Source organism: Platalea leucorodia (assembly GCF_965183815.1).
Source record: "Platalea leucorodia genome assembly, chromosome: 2".
Classification (NCBI taxonomy): Eukaryota; Metazoa; Chordata; class Aves; order Pelecaniformes; family Threskiornithidae; genus Platalea; species Platalea leucorodia.
The window spans coordinates 73,598,202-73,617,088 of NC_138824.1; the positions used below are offsets into that span (position 1 = coordinate 73,598,202).

Consider the following 18,887-nt stretch of genomic DNA (forward strand, 5'->3'; position numbering starts at 1 on the left):
AAAAATTCAACTCTTCAGTATTCAAATACCAAACAGCTGAAACAAAGGGACTTGACAAATGTATAACACTGTGGGCTAAACATACAGATACTAAAATCAAAAACTTCAGCTTAAGATACCTGTATTCTGTTGAGCTCTACGACTGGTCCATGTTGACGATCTCTCACCATAGTTGCTTGCACAACTTTTCTGAAAGCTGCCTCCTAAAAAAGGAAAATACAAAAAATTAAAATAGTGGCAAAACTGCAATCAGAGAGTTGCACATATTTCACAGATAAACACATACTTTGTTCAACTCGGGGGAAAAAAAGACTCTTCAGCAGAATAGAGAAACCAACCCTGAAACACTACCCTTCAGCAATTTCCTTCCGAGTACATCACAAAACACTAAAAAAGGCATAACACCTCTGAGTCTTTCTTTAGAAGAAATAGAAGGAAGCATCAAATACTTTTGAAATACTAAAAATAAAAAAAGCAACAGAAGATAAAGCTGTGAGATGTTAGTTAAAGATCATGTTATTTGTGCTAATACAATTCAAGCCTGAAATAGTCAGGATACTAAAAAAGTAAAGAAGAAAGTCTCTCCTGTATCACTCAAAACCATGGCTTAAAAGGTTGTACTGCACCCAGATTCAGTTATTATTAAGCAACCGACATGCCACTGAGTGCAGGTATAAATTAGTATATACCAGAATTATATATATATATATATATATATATATATATATGGAGAATAATTAACATCAGAGAAAAACAATCAAAAAAGTAAAAAATGAGATCATCTTGCTATGGAAGGCAACAAATAAACAACAAATAAAAATAAAAAACCCAAACTTTTCATGCAAATTCAAGTATCTGAGGTTCTCTCACTAAATATTTGGATCTAATTTTACATTGTCAGTTTCAAGCAAGCTGTAAAAAGATTTTTAGAGTCTTTAGAATCTCTGAAGGTAAGCCTGACTTAAATGCCTAGATATGAATATGGCATTGCAACTTCTGGTGTCTCTGTTGAATGCTTTCGATATAACATATGCCTGATATCACATTTTATCTTATATCTGAAGCCTTTCTGTAACTGTTCTGCAGACTCTTAAAGTAAATTATGTTGAATATGCCTCCTGCACACCCATTCCTATACTTAACTTCATACCTAAAGACTCCCTGTTAATAGCACTAACATATAAAAGTATCATAAACAGAGTAGCTAGGACTTCCCTTTCGTTTTTTCCAATTTAGGTTTTGATGAAAAATGCATGGTCTTCTCTTGGTCTGTGAAGCATGTATTCTGCTGGATTGCTCTACTACACAATTTTATTGGAGTCTAGAGAAAGAGACCTTGAGACAATACGTGCTAAGGAGTCTAGTTACAGGCCATGTGTCATATTTAAGGACATAGAACAGCACTGCAGAGGGAAACTTAACTGCTTCTCTTTTCAAATATATCTCCCAGCAGATTTTGTCTGTTTATATAAGGTTATCATTTTTTGTTAGACAAGTTACTATGACAGTGAGAAAATTCAGATCCCAAACTGATGATCATACTGAAGGCAAGTCATGTTTTTAAAGGCCTTCGATATCTGAAGTTTTGAATAAGTGTTGTAGCCTTGAAGCATTATAATAATCTGGATTTTCTCATGACTGACTTTACTTAAAACAATAAAAATCCACTTTCTTTACCAATTTGAGATTGAACTCCTAGGTATCCTGTCTTCACTTATAGCCCAGTCTAAAACAAGTTTGTACCTGCATAGAGCTTTGGATCAACTAGTATATCACCTGATCATGACAACTGAAATATAAAAAGCAGACAGTGACCATTTCATACTTATCTTACATTTTTCTTCCAGAATAGCATCTACTGAATACTCTAGAAGAATTTGGCTATGCTACAAACAGAAGATCTACAGTGTAAAGTTATTATACAGTGTTATAATATACATATACATTATATTATATAATATATATAATATATATATTATACAGTGTTATATATAATAAAGTTATTATACAGTGTAAAGATCAACACACAAAAGCACTATGATGAAGAACTGAGGAAAACATAATAAAAAGAACACATTCACAAAGAACGAAATTTGCATAATCAGAATGCAAATATTTGATATACAACTTACAGAACAAATTGAGATATATAGTTCTATTTTCTTCAGAAACAGTTTAAGCAGTACATTTCACTTACAGTTACAAATCACTGCCTTAAAAACTTTCTGATAAATACCTTTCCCTGTGATATCAGTATTCCCCGTAATGTATCAAACCCAACTGAGGGTCCTTGGCCAGTTTCATCAAGTCTTCCTTCAAGATCAAACATTGGAATGCAAGGACAGAAGAGTTCAGAAATGTGATGCAACAGCAGAAGCCTGTTTCTCAATGAAATGATGGGAATTTCCTGCAGATGATTGTACTCCATAGGAACCTATGATAAGGCAATGATATCCAAATGCAAATTAGAATTATTAGATACTTTATTTTATTAAACAGAACAACAATTTATAAGATTTGTAGGTAAATTTGTATTAGAAATTCAGATATTTGCTTATTCACACTGTCAAAGTTTCATACATGGAATTCAGTTGTTTATAAGAGATACTAATAGTATCCATCTAAACTGAAACAAGTATTAGAAACATGAGTTAGACTATTCTTGCTATTGTGTATTTTACAATTTTCTTTATCCATAGAGACACATTTTACATCCTGTCATCGCTACACCCAGGCATTATAGCTGAAAGACAGAATATTCAAAAAACAATCTTCTCAACATAGAGCAAGCAATGAAGAAATCCCTCGGAAGGCATAAGATTTTCATAACTGGAATACAGAATTAAAATTCCTACCGATTTGCAAACTGAGTTACTGTTCTGCATTGGATTAACAACTGAATGAAAAAGCTTTCTAACCTCAGAAAACTGGAATCCTTCTTTGGAAATATGGAAGTTAAACAAAGTAACTGGCTCAAACTCGAAGACAAATCAAAGCACACCGAGCATATGCAGGGATTTAGAAAGGAAATATGTCTACTGAAAGATCAGCAATAAGCATACCAAGTACATTTAAAATCTGAATGCAATAAGCCAAAAATATTACCTGTGTAGGGAGCTTGCCAGCATTAGCAGGTTTACTGGTTGACCAAGCTAAAGTATGTGCCGAGCCACAGGCTACTCTGTTGATCTTTTTACCCTGAAGTGCTGCAACCAAGCGTGGTCTTTGGATGGCATTAGTTGTTCCATCTCCAAGCTGCCCTTCATCATTATCTCCCCAGGTATACACTTCCCCTAAACCAATAAAAATAATTAATTGTTCTGAAGCAAAGACAGAAGCTTTTTGCCTTTTTTTTTAAATTAGCATTTACAAGTCATTTAACCAAATGAGGCCTTGGACCGTAATCAAGATCGCTAGGACTGATGGCCATCCTGAAAACCACTGTCTAGTGCAGATAAATCTTTAACGACACAGTTAGGCACATGGTCTATGTAGAGCAGCTAGTATAAGATGCATTTATTTCCTCATAGTTTGTATAACTTAAAAGTTCTGTTCCAGAACAGGAAGAAATGGTAGAGCAGAAGAATAACAACAGATAAACCAGAAGCAGCCTGTATTTGAGAGTTTCATAGCAAAAAAAGCTGATATTAAAAAAGAATTAGAAAAGCTTAACATTTTGTATGAGACAAAAGAAAAGATCCTATAATAGGTTGTATTACTAGGGAGGACATTAAAATGGGTGCTTACTGTTGCAAGATAATTGGAAAATATTTTCAAAATAGCAACCTTGTTCCTGAGCATCCATTTTCTGCAGCTATATCCTATTTCACTAGCACCTATAAAACACTCAGTTATTGTGCAGACTTACTAATTAAATGTGGGAGTGAGTCTGCTACAAAGAATATTCAGTATCTCAACCTGCTCTGTAAGAAGCAATATTGTTTGTGCAGTGCTTCATTTAGCAAGTTAAACACCTCAGCAGGCTCAGAAGACCCTGTGACAAAAAAAAAGCCAAATCTGTTCATTCTACTGCTTGACCAATCTGTAATTACTTTTAGAGCTCTATATTTTTCTTTGACCATCAGCATTAATGAAATAAAGAGTTTATTTTTTATTAATTAAAAACTTTCAGTTGGTTTTATGTGATCATTTTAAATCAATGACATGCTTGCTGCTAAAGAAATATGCAACATCTGCAAACACAAAATATGTCCATACACATAGAGGACCAGCATTTTTAACAACAACCTACCAACAGTTGACTAAAAAATAAAGTTTCATTTTTTTCAAATTCAGTACTAAGTAAATGATTTGATTTTTATACCATCTTCAGTGCAGCAAACACAGTGCAAAGACCCAGTAGCAATTGCAATGACTTTCTTTCCTTGCAGTCCCTGCACTTGTCGTGGTCTCCTAACATGGTCATCAGATCCATGGCCTAACCGATGATAATCTCCTTTGCCCCTGCACAGAGAAAGTAAAACATTTCAAAACTGTGTTTTAATTGTGGAAAAAATGGAATGACAGACTGTGTCTGATATTTGATCTGTAGGTGTATTTATAAACAGTCCAATACCAAAATATCCTCCGAATATTCAACATTAATCATCCCTAGCTTGTACGACATGGATGTGATTCTGCTGATACAGTAAAAATTCTTAAACCTCCAGTATGCTGTTCCTACTTATTCTGTGTAGGTCTTTTTACCATTTTTGCAGTGGGTTGTTTGGTTTTTTCCCCTCTTAAAAGGGTCAAGTATTAGAAGCATTCATCTGCAAAAACAGTACATTTACTGACCTCAGACACTGGAACTTTGTACAGTTTAAGGATCTCTCTAATGCCATACAAACAAGGGGGCAGAAGGATGTTGGGAATGTATTTTGCTTGGTCTTTTTAAACACTTAAGTCTAGTAGTTTAAACTAGAAAATTTGGAATGGCGTAGGAAGATTAAAACAATGAACTAAAATCAAATTCTCAGACTACAGCCACCACAAACTACATGCAATTTTGATAATATACGAGAATGTGATTTATGCTATCGTCTTCCATCCTGCAGGACACTTCAGGCTTATACTTCTACTGACCTCCTTGGAACTTCTACACCTTGCAGTGGTCAATGCCTGGAATGATAACTCTGTGCTTAGGTCTCCAAGATAAAATACTTTGATTTTTCATTCAAATAGCACTATAAAATGTCCCCGAAAGTGGCAGATTTTATTACCAATCAAGGCAGAGGAACTCAAAAAAGTTTTTGATTGGGGGGGGGGGGGGGGGGGGGAATCAAAACAGTGAAGGCAGTATAACACTTAATATCTGTTGCAGACAAGGTTACATCTAAGACTGTCAAAATAACTAATAGAAAGTACTTACCACGTATATACTGCTCCAGATTTGGTAAGAGCCACAGAAAATTGTGATCCACATTCTACTTTAACCACCCCAAGGCCTGTGAGGGAATCAATCTAGGAAAATAATATCAAATGAAATCAAAGCTAATTAAGGAGGCTATAGTTTCATAGACTGCACTGTCTTAAGTAAAATATAATGTGCAAGTACGTGTCTATGTGTATTTATAAATTGTGTATATAGATCATTTAGCAGAATTTTACTCCTTTCATCTTTCTACCATTTACTACTTGAACATTAAAAAGAAGCTCAGATTTGGCAAACTGTTGAAGATCATCTCTAGTATGCTTCACCAACAGATACTCAGCAATTGCCCCTTAGTAGAAACGGTAAGGCTCTGTTGCCAAATACTCAACATTAATCATCCCTAAGCTCGTATGACATGAGTGTCATTCTGCCAACATAGTATAAGTATTTAAACCTCCAGTACACTCTTCTTATTTATTCAGTGTAGGTCCTTATGCCACTTTACCATCAATCCTATGGGACTGATGACTGATGAAACATAAACAAGCTATTTTCATATTGTGTTACATCATGTAATAAAAATCTGTTATTTGGGACAGGCTGGTAGACTTTGCCCATTTGGGGACAGAATGGGGACACCTGTATGGAGGTAATAAAGCGTGATTCTGCACTAAGAATCTAAAATCCACCATGCATAGGTACACACAGTGACACTCACATACATTTCTCAAATACAAACAATGTTCATCTTCATAACAAGCGCTGGAATTCAAATTAGAGGGCTACATGGATTTCATTTGTAACATATGAAGAAAATCCAAGTCAACCATGCATTCACACGAAAGGTTTAATATAAACTAAGATTACTTTTTAATCAACTGATACCCCTTTCCGAAATGAACTTATGACTTCATCAGTATTATGGAAATTTATTAACACAAGGCAATATGAAGATTTCTTGGCAAAATCTAACATTTTGACAGGAACTAAAATTAAAATGAGAAATATTGCTGGAATCAGCAATATTCTCCAAAGAAAAAACCTTCAAGCGCAACTTCAACAGTTAGCACTAAATTTAAAGACTTGTCATTATAGCCTACAGAGTTCGTTCTTAACAACAATCAGAAGAATCCTGATGTCCCAGGATGGGTGGAAGTTTGCACATATTGGCAAGTCTGTCTTCAGCGCTCTCCATCAACCTCACGGTTTCTAAAACAATGAAAAAATTACATTCAAATACCTTCATTGGTACTTTACAGCCATCACTGCCTCCTCTCCCAAGTTTTCCATAATCTCCATCACCCCAGGACCAGACTGTATCATCATCAGTCAGGCACAATGTCTGTGCATCTCCGCTGCCACAGGCTATGTCAATCACACGGTAGCCCTGAAGTGCTTCCACCTGTAAAGAAATCGCCCATTTTTGTTCACAATAAAAGACTCAGTCATTTAGTTTCAGAAAAGATGACAAACCCAACTTGGAGAGGTGCTTCACTGGAACTACAAGTCTGAAACACCACAGAAACAAGCAAATAAAGGCAACTCAAAGGGCTTTGCTCTTTTCAAACGAGCAAAATGAAAACTACGTATTTTAAATACTGGATTATTCTTTTTAATTGGTGAACTAGTTAAATTTTTTTGACCTAAAAAGCCAGGGAAAACAATTCATACAAAACATGTAAAGTTATCAAAGACTATATTCCATTGAAATAATTTCAGGCTCTCTGGGTAAGTATTGTATACAGTAAGAAAAAAAAGTCTTATTTTCAAATATTCTTTTACTAGTTTACGGTTTTCTAGCACTTGCATCATAATCTGAATTTAGTCAACATCTTTTGAAATGCTGCCATCTAGTGACGAAGTATGCGATTTGGTTTCACAAAGTAAAAGGATGGTGACCCACACATATCGATGCATCCTCCCCATCCTCACCCCTACTTGAAATAGATTATAGGTAGCACAATCCATCATCCAAAGCAGCATGGAATTTCACGTACTTCAACTCATCTACAGATCATCTATGATGATTATCTTATCTATCTACAAGATGTATAAGGATGTATAGGAAAGGTAGGTAGACCTTGTTTTTTTGGGGGCAGGGGAACGAGAACATCTGGATACAGGTGATAAGGTCCCAAAGCGGACTAAAAATGTACGATACCTTGCCCCACAAATTCAAGCACTGAAAAAAGTTAATGCTTGCGTAAATAGAAATACATGCACAGAACTAACATTCAGTGTGATTCAACTAATGCAATCTTATCCTTTGCTGTATTTTCAGCAAGAAAACACAGATAGCAAAATGAACTCTCATTGCAAAGGCAGGGCAGTTTTCTTAATACCACTATTCTAACTTAAAGCTCTTACAGTCTAGTTCACAGGAGTGTGGTCTGAATTACAACTCATCAGCTAATCAGTATAGTCATTCTTCCTACATGCCATGTTCAAGTTCTCAGATTTACCACTTAAGAATCAAATGGAAACAGCTATCACCTTCACCAATAATTGCTTAACTCAAATTTCTTTAGCAAATAGCAATTAAATACTTCATAAATACCTAGGTTAAATTCTTACTAACTTAGTAGGTACTTCAGTAACATCTCAGTATTCAGTCATGAGAATTAATAGTATAATTATTATGCCAGGAAAAAAAGCAATTTGCAAGTGACTAAGTGGCTATCACTATAATGACTGGTATATTTTCCAGGAAGTAAAAAATGAGGGGACCCAGTAGACAAGGAGCTCACTTGTTACTTTCAGTGCAAACTGCTCCTGTGAAGTGGTGGAATTTACTTACTGGGGGACGGGGCACTTGATTTGTATTTTTCTTTAAGTCTTCTCTAAAACAAATTCCTTATAAGCTGTTTAGTGACCTCTAGCAAAGTTTTGCAGCTCCACTTGCATTTTATTCTTCCAATCCATTCCTGTTTTCTAAAGCAACTGTACATTTCTTACAAATACATGCCACCATTTTGCCCCTTCATTCTTTATATGCAGAAATGCAAAAAGTTACAAATCAGAAACTAAGAACTGGACTAAGACTGTATAGAACTCCCAAGGTTTCTTACCAGTTTAGGTTTTAGTTGGTCCTCGCTATCTCCATGCCCAAGGCGTCCATATCTCCCCTTCCCCCACGTAAAGAGGTCTCCTGCAGCTGTAATACATGCGCTGTGTGCTCCCCCAGCAGCAATGTCAACCACTTCTATACCTCTCAGAGATTCAATTACACGAGGACGATCACAAGGGCTGAAATGAAAATATTTGTCTTGACAAAACTTTTAGAATAGACCATTCATCCTCAACGGTGTATGGAGAGAGGTTTTTAAAATCAGTACGAGGACACCTAGAATAACTGAGTATTTGCTTTTCCTCCAGTTTAATATCCTTAAGATTATGTTTAATTAGTCATTCAGAAATATTTTTAGAGGCCTATAAAAGCTAGAAGTATTTTACCATACGTTATACTACAGCGTTACAGGTAAGGTGAAACTACAAAACTACTTCCATTAAAATCCAGTCAAAGCTAAGCATTTACCCTGGAAAATCAGTCCAATTTAAGATACATTATCAAAATTTCTAGCATAAAGTGTCCATGTTCCCCACGCACTTCAGCATTCCTTTTTCTTTTTGGATCAGAACACTGTTATCTCTAAACACAACAGAACTTCTCCTTTAATGTAGGCAACAATGCATGCAGAGATCAGAAGCAGAATGGCAGTTTTGTTCCCTAAAGTGCCTTCAAGTTCCACATACCTACAAGACAGATCCCTAAGGAAAGCCACTGGACTTTAGGATCCACAGATACGTTAGAACACAAGATCTAATTACAGAAATCAGAGTAACTACTTATCTGAAAAATATTTTGTGGATCTCCAATTTAAAAATGTACGTTTCCACATCACTACTTAACACTGACTTCTACATATAGGCAGTACTCATACAACACTTCAAATACATAGCAACTATAATAAGTATCCATTAATAGTTTTTAAAAATAACATTTCAAAGTGTTACTCACCTTCGGTTTCCATGACCAAGTTTACCATCTTCTGCTTCACCCCAAGAATAAACTTCTCCCTCAGAAGACAATGCCAAACAGTGCTTTCCTCCTGAGTTCACTGCAACTTTCTTTATAAACACATGTTGAATGGATTCCAGCAAAGTTGGAGTAGAAACTGACTCTGTTCCTCCAATTCCAAGCCTACCACCTGCTCCATATCCAGTGGCATATAGCTTTAAAGTGAAGAATAAAATTTAATTTTGTTTGCCTCTTGAAGAACATTCACTAGAGCTGTAGAGAAGAATTCTTAATGAATTTATACTAGAATGCAGTTAAAGGAAAGCCTGTAAAAACAGTTTCTTACATGCTTCTATACCTTCTTCTGGAAAATAAGAAATATTTTGAAATATTTCACAAAAAAATTGTGAAAAAAATTACTACATTCAAGTCAATATGAACTGTCACTGACTTAGTGGATTTCATTTTAAATCCTAAAGCTGATTTTGTAAAAGCATCAAGAAACCACAGCTTTGCATGATAACATTGCAAAATTACCTATCACGTGTAGGTCCTTTTCAAGCAGCACTATTCTAGTTTTCTTTCTTCTGTAGAATATACACACCTAAACACACTTGCTTCTTCCCCTTCCATCCCATAAATACAGTTTTAAGTATTGCTTTTCACTCTCTTTTTGTCTATCTGAAAGTAGTTTCTCTCAACAGAATGATGTCAAGCAATGTCATTAATCTGCCCCTTACCCTTCTGTCAATCACTAACAAGGATGATACTAACTGCTGAAGAAACATTACAGTATCTCACTAGACGAATGTAACTGTTACAAAAAGCTCTAGCTAAAATTCTCAATCACATCCTTAACACAAAGCTGCCATCTGTATCTAAATAAAGACTTTTTCAAGTTCATGAACTTATTTTCTTCTCCCATACCTTACACTAAACCTCTGCTCCTTTTCACTCAGGATTTAAGCACCTGCAACTTAGATCCTGCAATATCTAACTTACAGGCATTTAGCCAACTGTGATCAATCTCAGATTCCAGTTGCACCTCTCCCCTGTCAGAGAGACATAATCACCATCACATTTTACTGTCTGTCCTATTTTATGGGACTCAGAGACTGTTACTTGTATTCAGCTTTGTTTTCCAAAATCTGATCACAGTTTTGTATTAAGAACTAAAACACATGTCTTGTTTCATGCATTTAATGCTATAGTACACTGAATTCCTAGACTGCACTGGTAGAGTTGGTATAGTTCAGTTTCTTTAAATAAATAAAACAAAACAATAATAATAGTAATAATAATAACACTACTACTACTACTAATAATAATAATAATAATATCTGTGCTATGCACATTATTTTTTATTTAGCCAAACCTATTCTGACTGAGGATGAAATATTTTAAGGGAGTCTAACGAACAATCATTTGTTGTATCCTTACTTTCCCATCAGCAGTCACTGCAAACAGAGTCTGTTCACCACCAATTAACTGCACTGGTCTAAGGGTAGCGAGAGCTTCACATGGAGTTGGGACTTTGACTTTTGCCCCTTCAATCCCACCAAGTTGTCCTCTGTGATTATGACCCCAACCATAAATAGTTCCACTGCCTCCAGCTGAAAGTGTCCAATCATCGGGTCGTCTGCAGAAAATGTAAAACAAACAAAAATTTAAAAGAGCTTTAAAAAAGTCAGAAAAAGTGCAGTTTATCATTGTACAACAATGAAGCATCACGAGACCAAACCAATGACAGTTGCAAGAAATAACCTGTTCATCCACTGGACAAGCTGCTCATCCTGTTCTCTTTTAAAGACATCATGGCACTCATGAAGAACATCCATATTTTCATTATCTGCCATTAATTCTCGGATTTTCTTTGCCACCTGTAAAATATTTTGGATTAAACAACATCATTCAAACTATCAGTTACTCCTATCACAGTTGGCATAAAATACTACAAACTCAAGTGACTTTTTAAATGAAACACTTTCATATGTTCCATGAACCATTTAAAATATTCCTGCAGTACCTCATCAAGGAAAAGGCGAGGTAGTGGTGTCCTTTTATCAAGAGCCACAGCAACCCTGGATGCCATACAGTATCTCCTGAACCAAGCCCATTTGTGTGTCTCTGCACAGCAAGGGAGAGTGTCCAACTCCAGATCACAAGCAAGAGCCACAAGCACCTGCAGACAATCAAAAAACATTTTAGACATGTATCAAAAATGTGTAATAAAAATTAATAGGCATTTGATGTAGTTGAACAGCTCGTAGACCAGTATGGCCTGAACAGAGTCTCAAAGACATGTAAAGTGCAAGGGACTTTAACAGCCATCTTTATTACCCTTATTGATGGGGTAGCATCAGGTGTATCCACAGTGTCTCACATGGTTACATATTTAATTTCCTCTTCCAATCCAGAAATTTTCACAACCCCTCTGTGCAAAAAAACCCACTCCTAGATTAATTAACTTTTCTGTATCAAATACCATGTGCTGAACTTTTTACCCTTCATTTCTAAACTAAGTCCCCTTCCTACAATTAAATCAATTTTCAATTGATTTTCAATTTGATTCAACTTCAAATCAATGTTACTGATGAAGATTGTGAACAATGGATTACTACTTCCCTGTATGAACTTTTACATATTTTAAGAATTTCTTTTCCTTAAGGTAGATAAGTTCTCTTAGTTTAACTTTTACTACATGGGAGGCTTTTTCAGCCTTTTATTCTTGTTGCTCTTCTCTAGACTTCCTCAACTTGTTTATTTTTACTTTGAAGTACAGGGTCCAAAACTGAAAAGCCTTCCTTTTAAGATGTTCTTATTTGTTCCAACTCGATATAAATAAAACCTTCAGAGTATTTAAATAAACAAACAAACGAAAATATACAACACTTCTATTAGGACAACTCAGAAATCACTTATCAAGAAGCGTAGTCTACTGTACTTTCAAGATGTTTTTCTGACCTATCTACCTCTGCCTAGCTAGGCACTCCTTGTTCTTCATTTGTATATTTGATTCTCCTTTCAGAAGTAGTATTCTGATTTTGTCAGAAAATGTTTCTGATATAGGACTAGGTGATCTTACCATGTCTCACAAAAAAATCCAGAACTATAGCAATGAATTCTTTACTGATTGCACCCCCTACCTTAAAGAAAGGGCTGTGGAGCAATTGTTTGCCACCTCTCACAATGGGGTCTTCATAGTCAAACTGTCGCTGCAAAGCTTCTGGAAGACCTTTAACCAAAGCAGCTAAAGCACTCCCTGTGAAACTCTAGAAAAACCACAGAACTAGAAAGTTAGTCTTACTGTATGTATTACAAAAAGTAAATTATTTAGATGACCATGACAAAACATTAATAACTTCCCAAACTACAGTCAGCTACGTGAAGTATCATTTCCATCCATTTCCTAATACAAAAGTATTTCTATCACTTTTTGGCAATTCCAAAACCACATCTCTACAGTATTGGAATTAGCCATTTTTTTCTAGAATGGAGTATCTTTACAGGCTTGCAGACCTGTGCAAGAAGGCTATTCATTTGCACATTTCCTATTTCGCCATTAACAACAAAAATATTGTACATCAGAGCTAGCATTTTAATGTTTCACATACATCTTAATGTGAAAAATGTGAAGAGGAGAGCATCACTGCCTTCTTACCAAAGCTCGTGTTTCTCCGTCGTTATCCCCCAGAATCCGGTTGATGTTAATAGACTGGCCGAACTCTGTTGTGAGCAGTTTCCGTAGTCTTTGCAAGGCCCACATTCTGTGGCCAGCAGCTAAGGAAGCATAAGCATACAAAGAACATAATTACTTAAAATAACCATTTTATCTTCAAACAATTAGCCTTAATTTTAAGACTGCACCTACCTAATGCACTCAGTTGAGCACAAGCTGCAAGAGAAGCTGCCAAGCGAGGAACTATACTCCTGTTGGAAGCAAAATTTAAGCGAAAATCCAACAAACACGTAACCAAATCCATTGAGGGACATGAAAGAATGCAACGATCTGAGAGGAGGTCTTTAGGGCCTGCAAGAAACAAAAAGCAAAAAACAAAAAAGGTGCAGAAGATTTGTCCTCAGATCGAAATAAGAACAGAACATAGGCAGGATTTAGCTGACCAAACACAGCAGCCTAGAGTGCCAGTCTGCACCTGAGTTGGTCCATTCCATCTGCCTTTGAAGGGATTGGAAGAAAGAGGCACTTTCATGAGGCACATTCACCTAATTCCAAACCAGATGCGTTAAAAAAAAAAATTCAGATTAATTGTGCCTCAAAAATATCCTCTCTTCACTGATGAAGAGGCAAACTAGACTGATTATAAAATATTTTTAACTCTTCCCTACGTACAAGTGCCCCTCTTAGAACTTTGTTAAAAATGTTGCCCAAGTACGAATTAAACTGTTTTCTTATTATGAATGCAAATACTATTGAACTTTGACACATAAATATCACACAATAAATGCAACTGTAAAAAACTGACAAGTAAATCTACTATCTTGCCCTTCCGTAAATGTCATATATGATACCTTACCTGCAGCTGGCATGATAGGGTAAACAGTGAATCGCCATCCCCATCCGTTCACAGAGCCATCACTGATGAACTTCCACTTGAGCTCATCCCCTGGAATTCGCAATTCACTAGACCAATCTGACCACTCACGACCTGTTACAGTAGGTAATATGAACATATTCATCTATGCTGTCTGAGCCAATATGCAAGCCACTCATCAATAGCAACTTCCCTCCATGGTTATATATTATAAACATCAAATAAATGCATTCAAGAAAAAAAAACTACGTAAAGCACATGGACGTAACTATAAAGATGTTACATTAACAAAACTTAAGTCTTAAACAGTTCAATTAGCACTGCTAACAGATACCCTCAGTAATTCTAATACCACATTCAAAAGAATTATGAGATCTTACTAAAATCCATTGTCCTATTTTCAAATTATCTTTTCATATTACAAAAATACATAACAACATATATATTAAATAAAGCTTTACAGCCTTTTTTCAACCAGGAATCCAATCAGAAATATCTCAATAATGAATTAACACATGCATCTGAAACAGTCTGGGGAAAAACAGGTCAACAGTAAAAGCCCACATCACGACTGCTCAGAAATGTTAAGCACAGGCAGTAACTACCAAGACCCATACACATGATGTAACGGACGGGTGGGTTCAATATAAAATTTGATGAGATTAAAAATATTCCTCTAAAATCTACTGCAAATTAATAGTGCTTAAAAATGAAATCAGAGATAACAGGATAAAAGACGAAGATTTCACATAGTGTCATGTACATAGACCAGAATAGAAAACAGAAAGAGAGAGCCTATTATTTTGGGCATTTGACAGCAGAAGAGCATTTGTCTTGACTGTATGAAAGCTCAAACTTCTCTAAGTATTACTTTAAAAAGAAAAAAAGCTAACAAAAGAAGTATCCTTTTCCAATTGTGTTCCAATTTGTTAAAATATACTTTGATTATACAGAAACTCACACATGTTAGCAGGAGTGCTAAACACTGATTTTTTTACACTCTAACTGCTCTTCGGAAGAGCATGACAACATGCTCTTCTGACAGATTCTCTATATTCAAATATGCAAGATCACTCTTAGATGTCTGTGTCTAGATCCTACATCTTTTTTAGTTTAAAACAGAATATCAATTTACATAGTTTTTCCTCTTTTTTTATTGGCGTATCCCTCACAATAAGTCAGTCACAGACAGTGGTACATTTCATTCAGCATTTAACAGTAAATCACACAAGATATTTTTGAAAAGCACTAGTTCTCATAACCTGATCGGACGGAAACAATTCTGTTGACACCATCCATTATGGTGAGTGGATCATGACGCCGCTCTGTAGAACACTGGCGATCAAATTCTACCCTTAGTCCCTCAGCACCTAAACAGCAATAAAGAGTTTACACATTTCTACAGAGCAATCAATACCACGAACAAATGCAGTATTTTAGAAATCCACATGAAATCAAACACAGTTCTTTGGAAGCCACAGTGCTCATTAATAAAAATAGCTTCCTTTGGTTTAATGACATTATTTGTCTGTAATTTCCTCTCTTTAAAAGGCTTACATCATAGCACACTCATGTGAGTAGGGGCTAGCAGACAGAAGACTATATTCAGAACATTCCAAACTAAAGTTGCAGCAGACAAAAAATGTCTATTTACAGTTAAGGCAAATAGCTCTTTGTTGCCCGTACCTTTTGATAAGTACCTAGGTAACATACTGAAGGAAGCACTGAATGAAAAGACAGTGTTAAAACAAGAAAGTATTTCCCTAATGCTCAAGACTAGAAGATAGGTGTTCAGTTACTGACCCCAAAAAAGACTCAGTCCTCCTCAGCTCTGTAACTGAACAGAGAACAGCAATGATATACAGCTGCACTCACAGCCAGTGAACCCAAATATACGTATTTCACAGGATCAAGATGTTCATGCAGTATGTTAAGTGTTTTAAGAAATACTTTATTATAGCAACAGGATACATAACACGGTTTTGAAAGTTCAATACACATTTTTGCAAGCTAAGGAAAAATTTTATTGCAGGCAGGCTTGAAATTAACTGAATTTTAGTAACGTAACTCTAAGAATTCTATACCTGGTATTTTAACTGTGCCACTAGAAGATGTATCATCAGTATATGGATGGCTGCTTTCTACCACAACTGGTTGCGAAGAGAGCCGACCACTTTGTGAATCAGTTGCTACATCTTCTAGTTCAGTGACACACAGCTCCAACAACATATCAGCAACCTAAGAAAAATATACACTTTATGAAAAGTAAGTTTGATTAGTCCAAGAAGTCTAAGCTAACTACCATTCTTCCCAAATTTAAAATAAATAAATAAATTGCTTGTTTTCTGAATTCTGATTCATAAACCATCATATTCATTCAAAAATACTCTTCTTGGTGTTGTTAAAGCTAGAAAAACTCCTAAAACTAAAAGCCAAACAACATAAGTTTCCAGTAAGTAAATTACAACACAAATAATTGCTTCCCCTTACAGAAAAAACAAACTGTAAAATCTGAACTGTAAAGCACAGGCCAAGATTAATGAAAGGTGTAAATATTTAACCAGTATGTAATACTGCAAAATATTGTTTAGAGAGAAATTTCCAATAGTACTCATTTTTAAAGAGCAGTTTCAAATAAAAATTCTGACTATCAGGGTTAAAAAAACAAACAAACAAAAAAACCCACCCACACACATACACACAAAACCATAAAAAAAAACTACAAAAAACACCCAGAAACACAAAGTTGTTCAACTACTCACTATTAATGCTAGAAGCAAAAAAAACAGAATTAATGTTTAAGTGCATATATAGCGTGCATCTAATTGGGGGGGGAGGGGGACAACTACATATCAAACCCAGAGTATGGGTATACATAGCTGATCATTGAAAATATGGGGAGGAAAAAAAACCAAAAGGAAAAAAAAAAAAATGTAACAGTTCGAGAAATACCACTCAATTGCCCCTACATGAATAGCATCAGTTAGGCTCTCCTCCAGTCCTAGTGTATTTGGACACAGATACTGTAAGATTTCATCGTTTAAAACTGAAGCTGTCTTGTCATTTATACCATAAATAAATAAATAAATAAAATGCTCAAGTCAATGCACACTCCTTAGCAAAGTCATTATTCACCTTTTTGGTTATAAAAGCCAAGTTTAATAAAACAATACAAAAATCAGCTTTGCATAATCACTTCTGATGTTTCAAACCAGTCTTTTAAGCAGTGCAAAGCCATAATTAACTACATCATATGAACATCTTAAAAGAAATGCATTGTTACTCATTAGAAAAAAATACTTGAAGGGTAAAGCTACAAGAAACATTAAACAACTTTCAGTTCATTACTGTAAGCAGATATTCTTTAAATAATTTATGATTTGTAACATTCTTTCATATAGCTGCTGGTATCCAATATTACAGCATTTATTAACTGTTTGACAGTTGTCCCAAAAAACCCACACCCATGGATACTTTGTAAATAGAAACTTCAATGCATCAAATGTAAATCTTAAAAATTAAGAAGGATTATTATATCATTAACAATATATTAACAGCATTTTTAGCTAGCAATAATGACTGCACCAATTTGAGAAATAAACTCAGATGCAAAACGAAATCAACATGGAAGATTTTAAACTAACATTCCACAGATCCAGGCAATAGAGCTTGGTTTAATTCAGCTTAATTCCAATATGTTTCTCAGTATGTTGAGCTGCACTTCAAATACAGGAAAATATTCAAGTAAGCTACTAGTAAAAAGGACATAGTTAAAACGTAACAGAAACAAAACCTGACCTGTGGGTAAGCTGTGCCCATACCAGACAGCACAGCTGAAAGAACGTCTCTTCCTTTTTCACCTGCTCGGTTGGACACAGCAAGCTTTAGCAGGTCAACCATGACTCGCGTGTCATCTGGTACTAGGAGACTAGTAAACTCATCCAAGTACTGCGGTTCTGGGCCAGACACTTTACTTTGACTTTCCACGTCCTACAAAAGAATCCAAACAAGTTAACAAGTCTGAAGAAGTTTAAAGGCAGTTTAAATCACAATTTGTAAATCTGGGATTATATGGCCTCAAAATTAATCTACTGTTAAATCCGTTCCTCAAGTGAAAAAGCTTTCCTAAAACTAGCCTCCTTTAAGTTTGGACACACACACATACAAAAATCATCCCTCTGTCTTTGGATAAATTTAAAAAAAAAAATGCAGTCATTTACAGAATAAAAGCACAAAAAAAGCAAAGCTGCTTGAGAAAAGCATGGTAAGGACTTAAGTTTTAAGGAAAGTATTGACAACGTTACTTCTTTGGTTTTTGTCATGGTTTCTGCAATGATACTGGCAGCTCCAGGATCATCTGTGACTGGAATGAAAGGACGGGAAGAGGCAGCAGCAGCTGAAGGAGTTACAGCAGACGGTGTCACAGCATCTTCTGAAGAAACAACCTAGCCAAAACAAATAATAACTAATAAAAGCTGCAACAAGATACTGTAAAACCTTCAAGAGTCTAATTATTTATTAGAAGGGCTTACGTTCAAAGACAGCAGCAATTTAAAAACAGCCATAAATTCAAAACCAACAGATTTGCTCCCTGTACTTTTAGCTTCTATTTTATGATCCTAGCACAGCAAACCAGCCAACACCCCCCTCAAGGCCAGCTGCTACAAAAACATACAATAAAACATCAGTGCCTGCAGAGAAGTCTACAATGTCAAAGACAAGCCCTAACAATACATGTCAAATTAATAGTTTGTTAAAGACCTCTTCAGCAGCAAGCCTTTTCTTTTTTCTGCTTCTGTTAGCAGTTGGGAATCAACAGAGTAGAACTCTATTCAGGTTCTCCTGTTCTACATTAGTTGCTATAAGTTTACAATTACATTTCATTAAATAATTGTCAAATATTCCCTTAGTCTTGACTTTCTTTTTTTTTTTTTTAAAGATC

General features: G+C 35.4%; 1 protein-coding gene across 8 annotated transcripts in view; it reads right to left on the reverse strand.

Moving 5' to 3' along the window:
* The window catches only part of HERC2 (HECT and RLD domain containing E3 ubiquitin protein ligase 2), a 116,399-nt gene that overhangs the window by 13,837 nt on the left and 83,675 nt on the right, over nucleotides 1-18,887 (reverse strand). For 7 of the 8 annotated variants that reach the window (XM_082303852.1, XM_082303849.1, XM_082303850.1 and 4 more), the window contains 19 exons: nucleotides 18,250-18,390; nucleotides 17,744-17,935; nucleotides 16,030-16,183; nucleotides 15,208-15,315; nucleotides 13,928-14,059; nucleotides 13,264-13,422; nucleotides 13,054-13,172; nucleotides 12,539-12,664; nucleotides 11,419-11,574; nucleotides 11,157-11,272; nucleotides 10,833-11,031; nucleotides 9,393-9,607; nucleotides 8,443-8,620; nucleotides 6,615-6,776; nucleotides 5,372-5,463; nucleotides 4,325-4,464; nucleotides 3,106-3,293; nucleotides 2,237-2,434; nucleotides 120-203 (listed from right to left, as the gene is read on the reverse strand). In XM_082303852.1, coding sequence (XP_082159978.1) covers nucleotides 120-203; nucleotides 2,237-2,434; nucleotides 3,106-3,293; nucleotides 4,325-4,464; nucleotides 5,372-5,463; nucleotides 6,615-6,776; nucleotides 8,443-8,620; nucleotides 9,393-9,607; nucleotides 10,833-11,031; nucleotides 11,157-11,272; nucleotides 11,419-11,574; nucleotides 12,539-12,664; nucleotides 13,054-13,172; nucleotides 13,264-13,422; nucleotides 13,928-14,059; nucleotides 15,208-15,315; nucleotides 16,030-16,183; nucleotides 17,744-17,935; nucleotides 18,250-18,390 — 2,859 coding nt within the window. The remainder of the gene's footprint in view (nucleotides 1-119; nucleotides 204-2,236; nucleotides 2,435-3,105; nucleotides 3,294-4,324; nucleotides 4,465-5,371; nucleotides 5,464-6,614; nucleotides 6,777-8,442; nucleotides 8,621-9,392; nucleotides 9,608-10,832; nucleotides 11,032-11,156; nucleotides 11,273-11,418; nucleotides 11,575-12,538; nucleotides 12,665-13,053; nucleotides 13,173-13,263; nucleotides 13,423-13,927; nucleotides 14,060-15,207; nucleotides 15,316-16,029; nucleotides 16,184-17,743; nucleotides 17,936-18,249; nucleotides 18,391-18,887) is intronic. The other variant, XM_082303851.1, reaches the window with a different exon arrangement.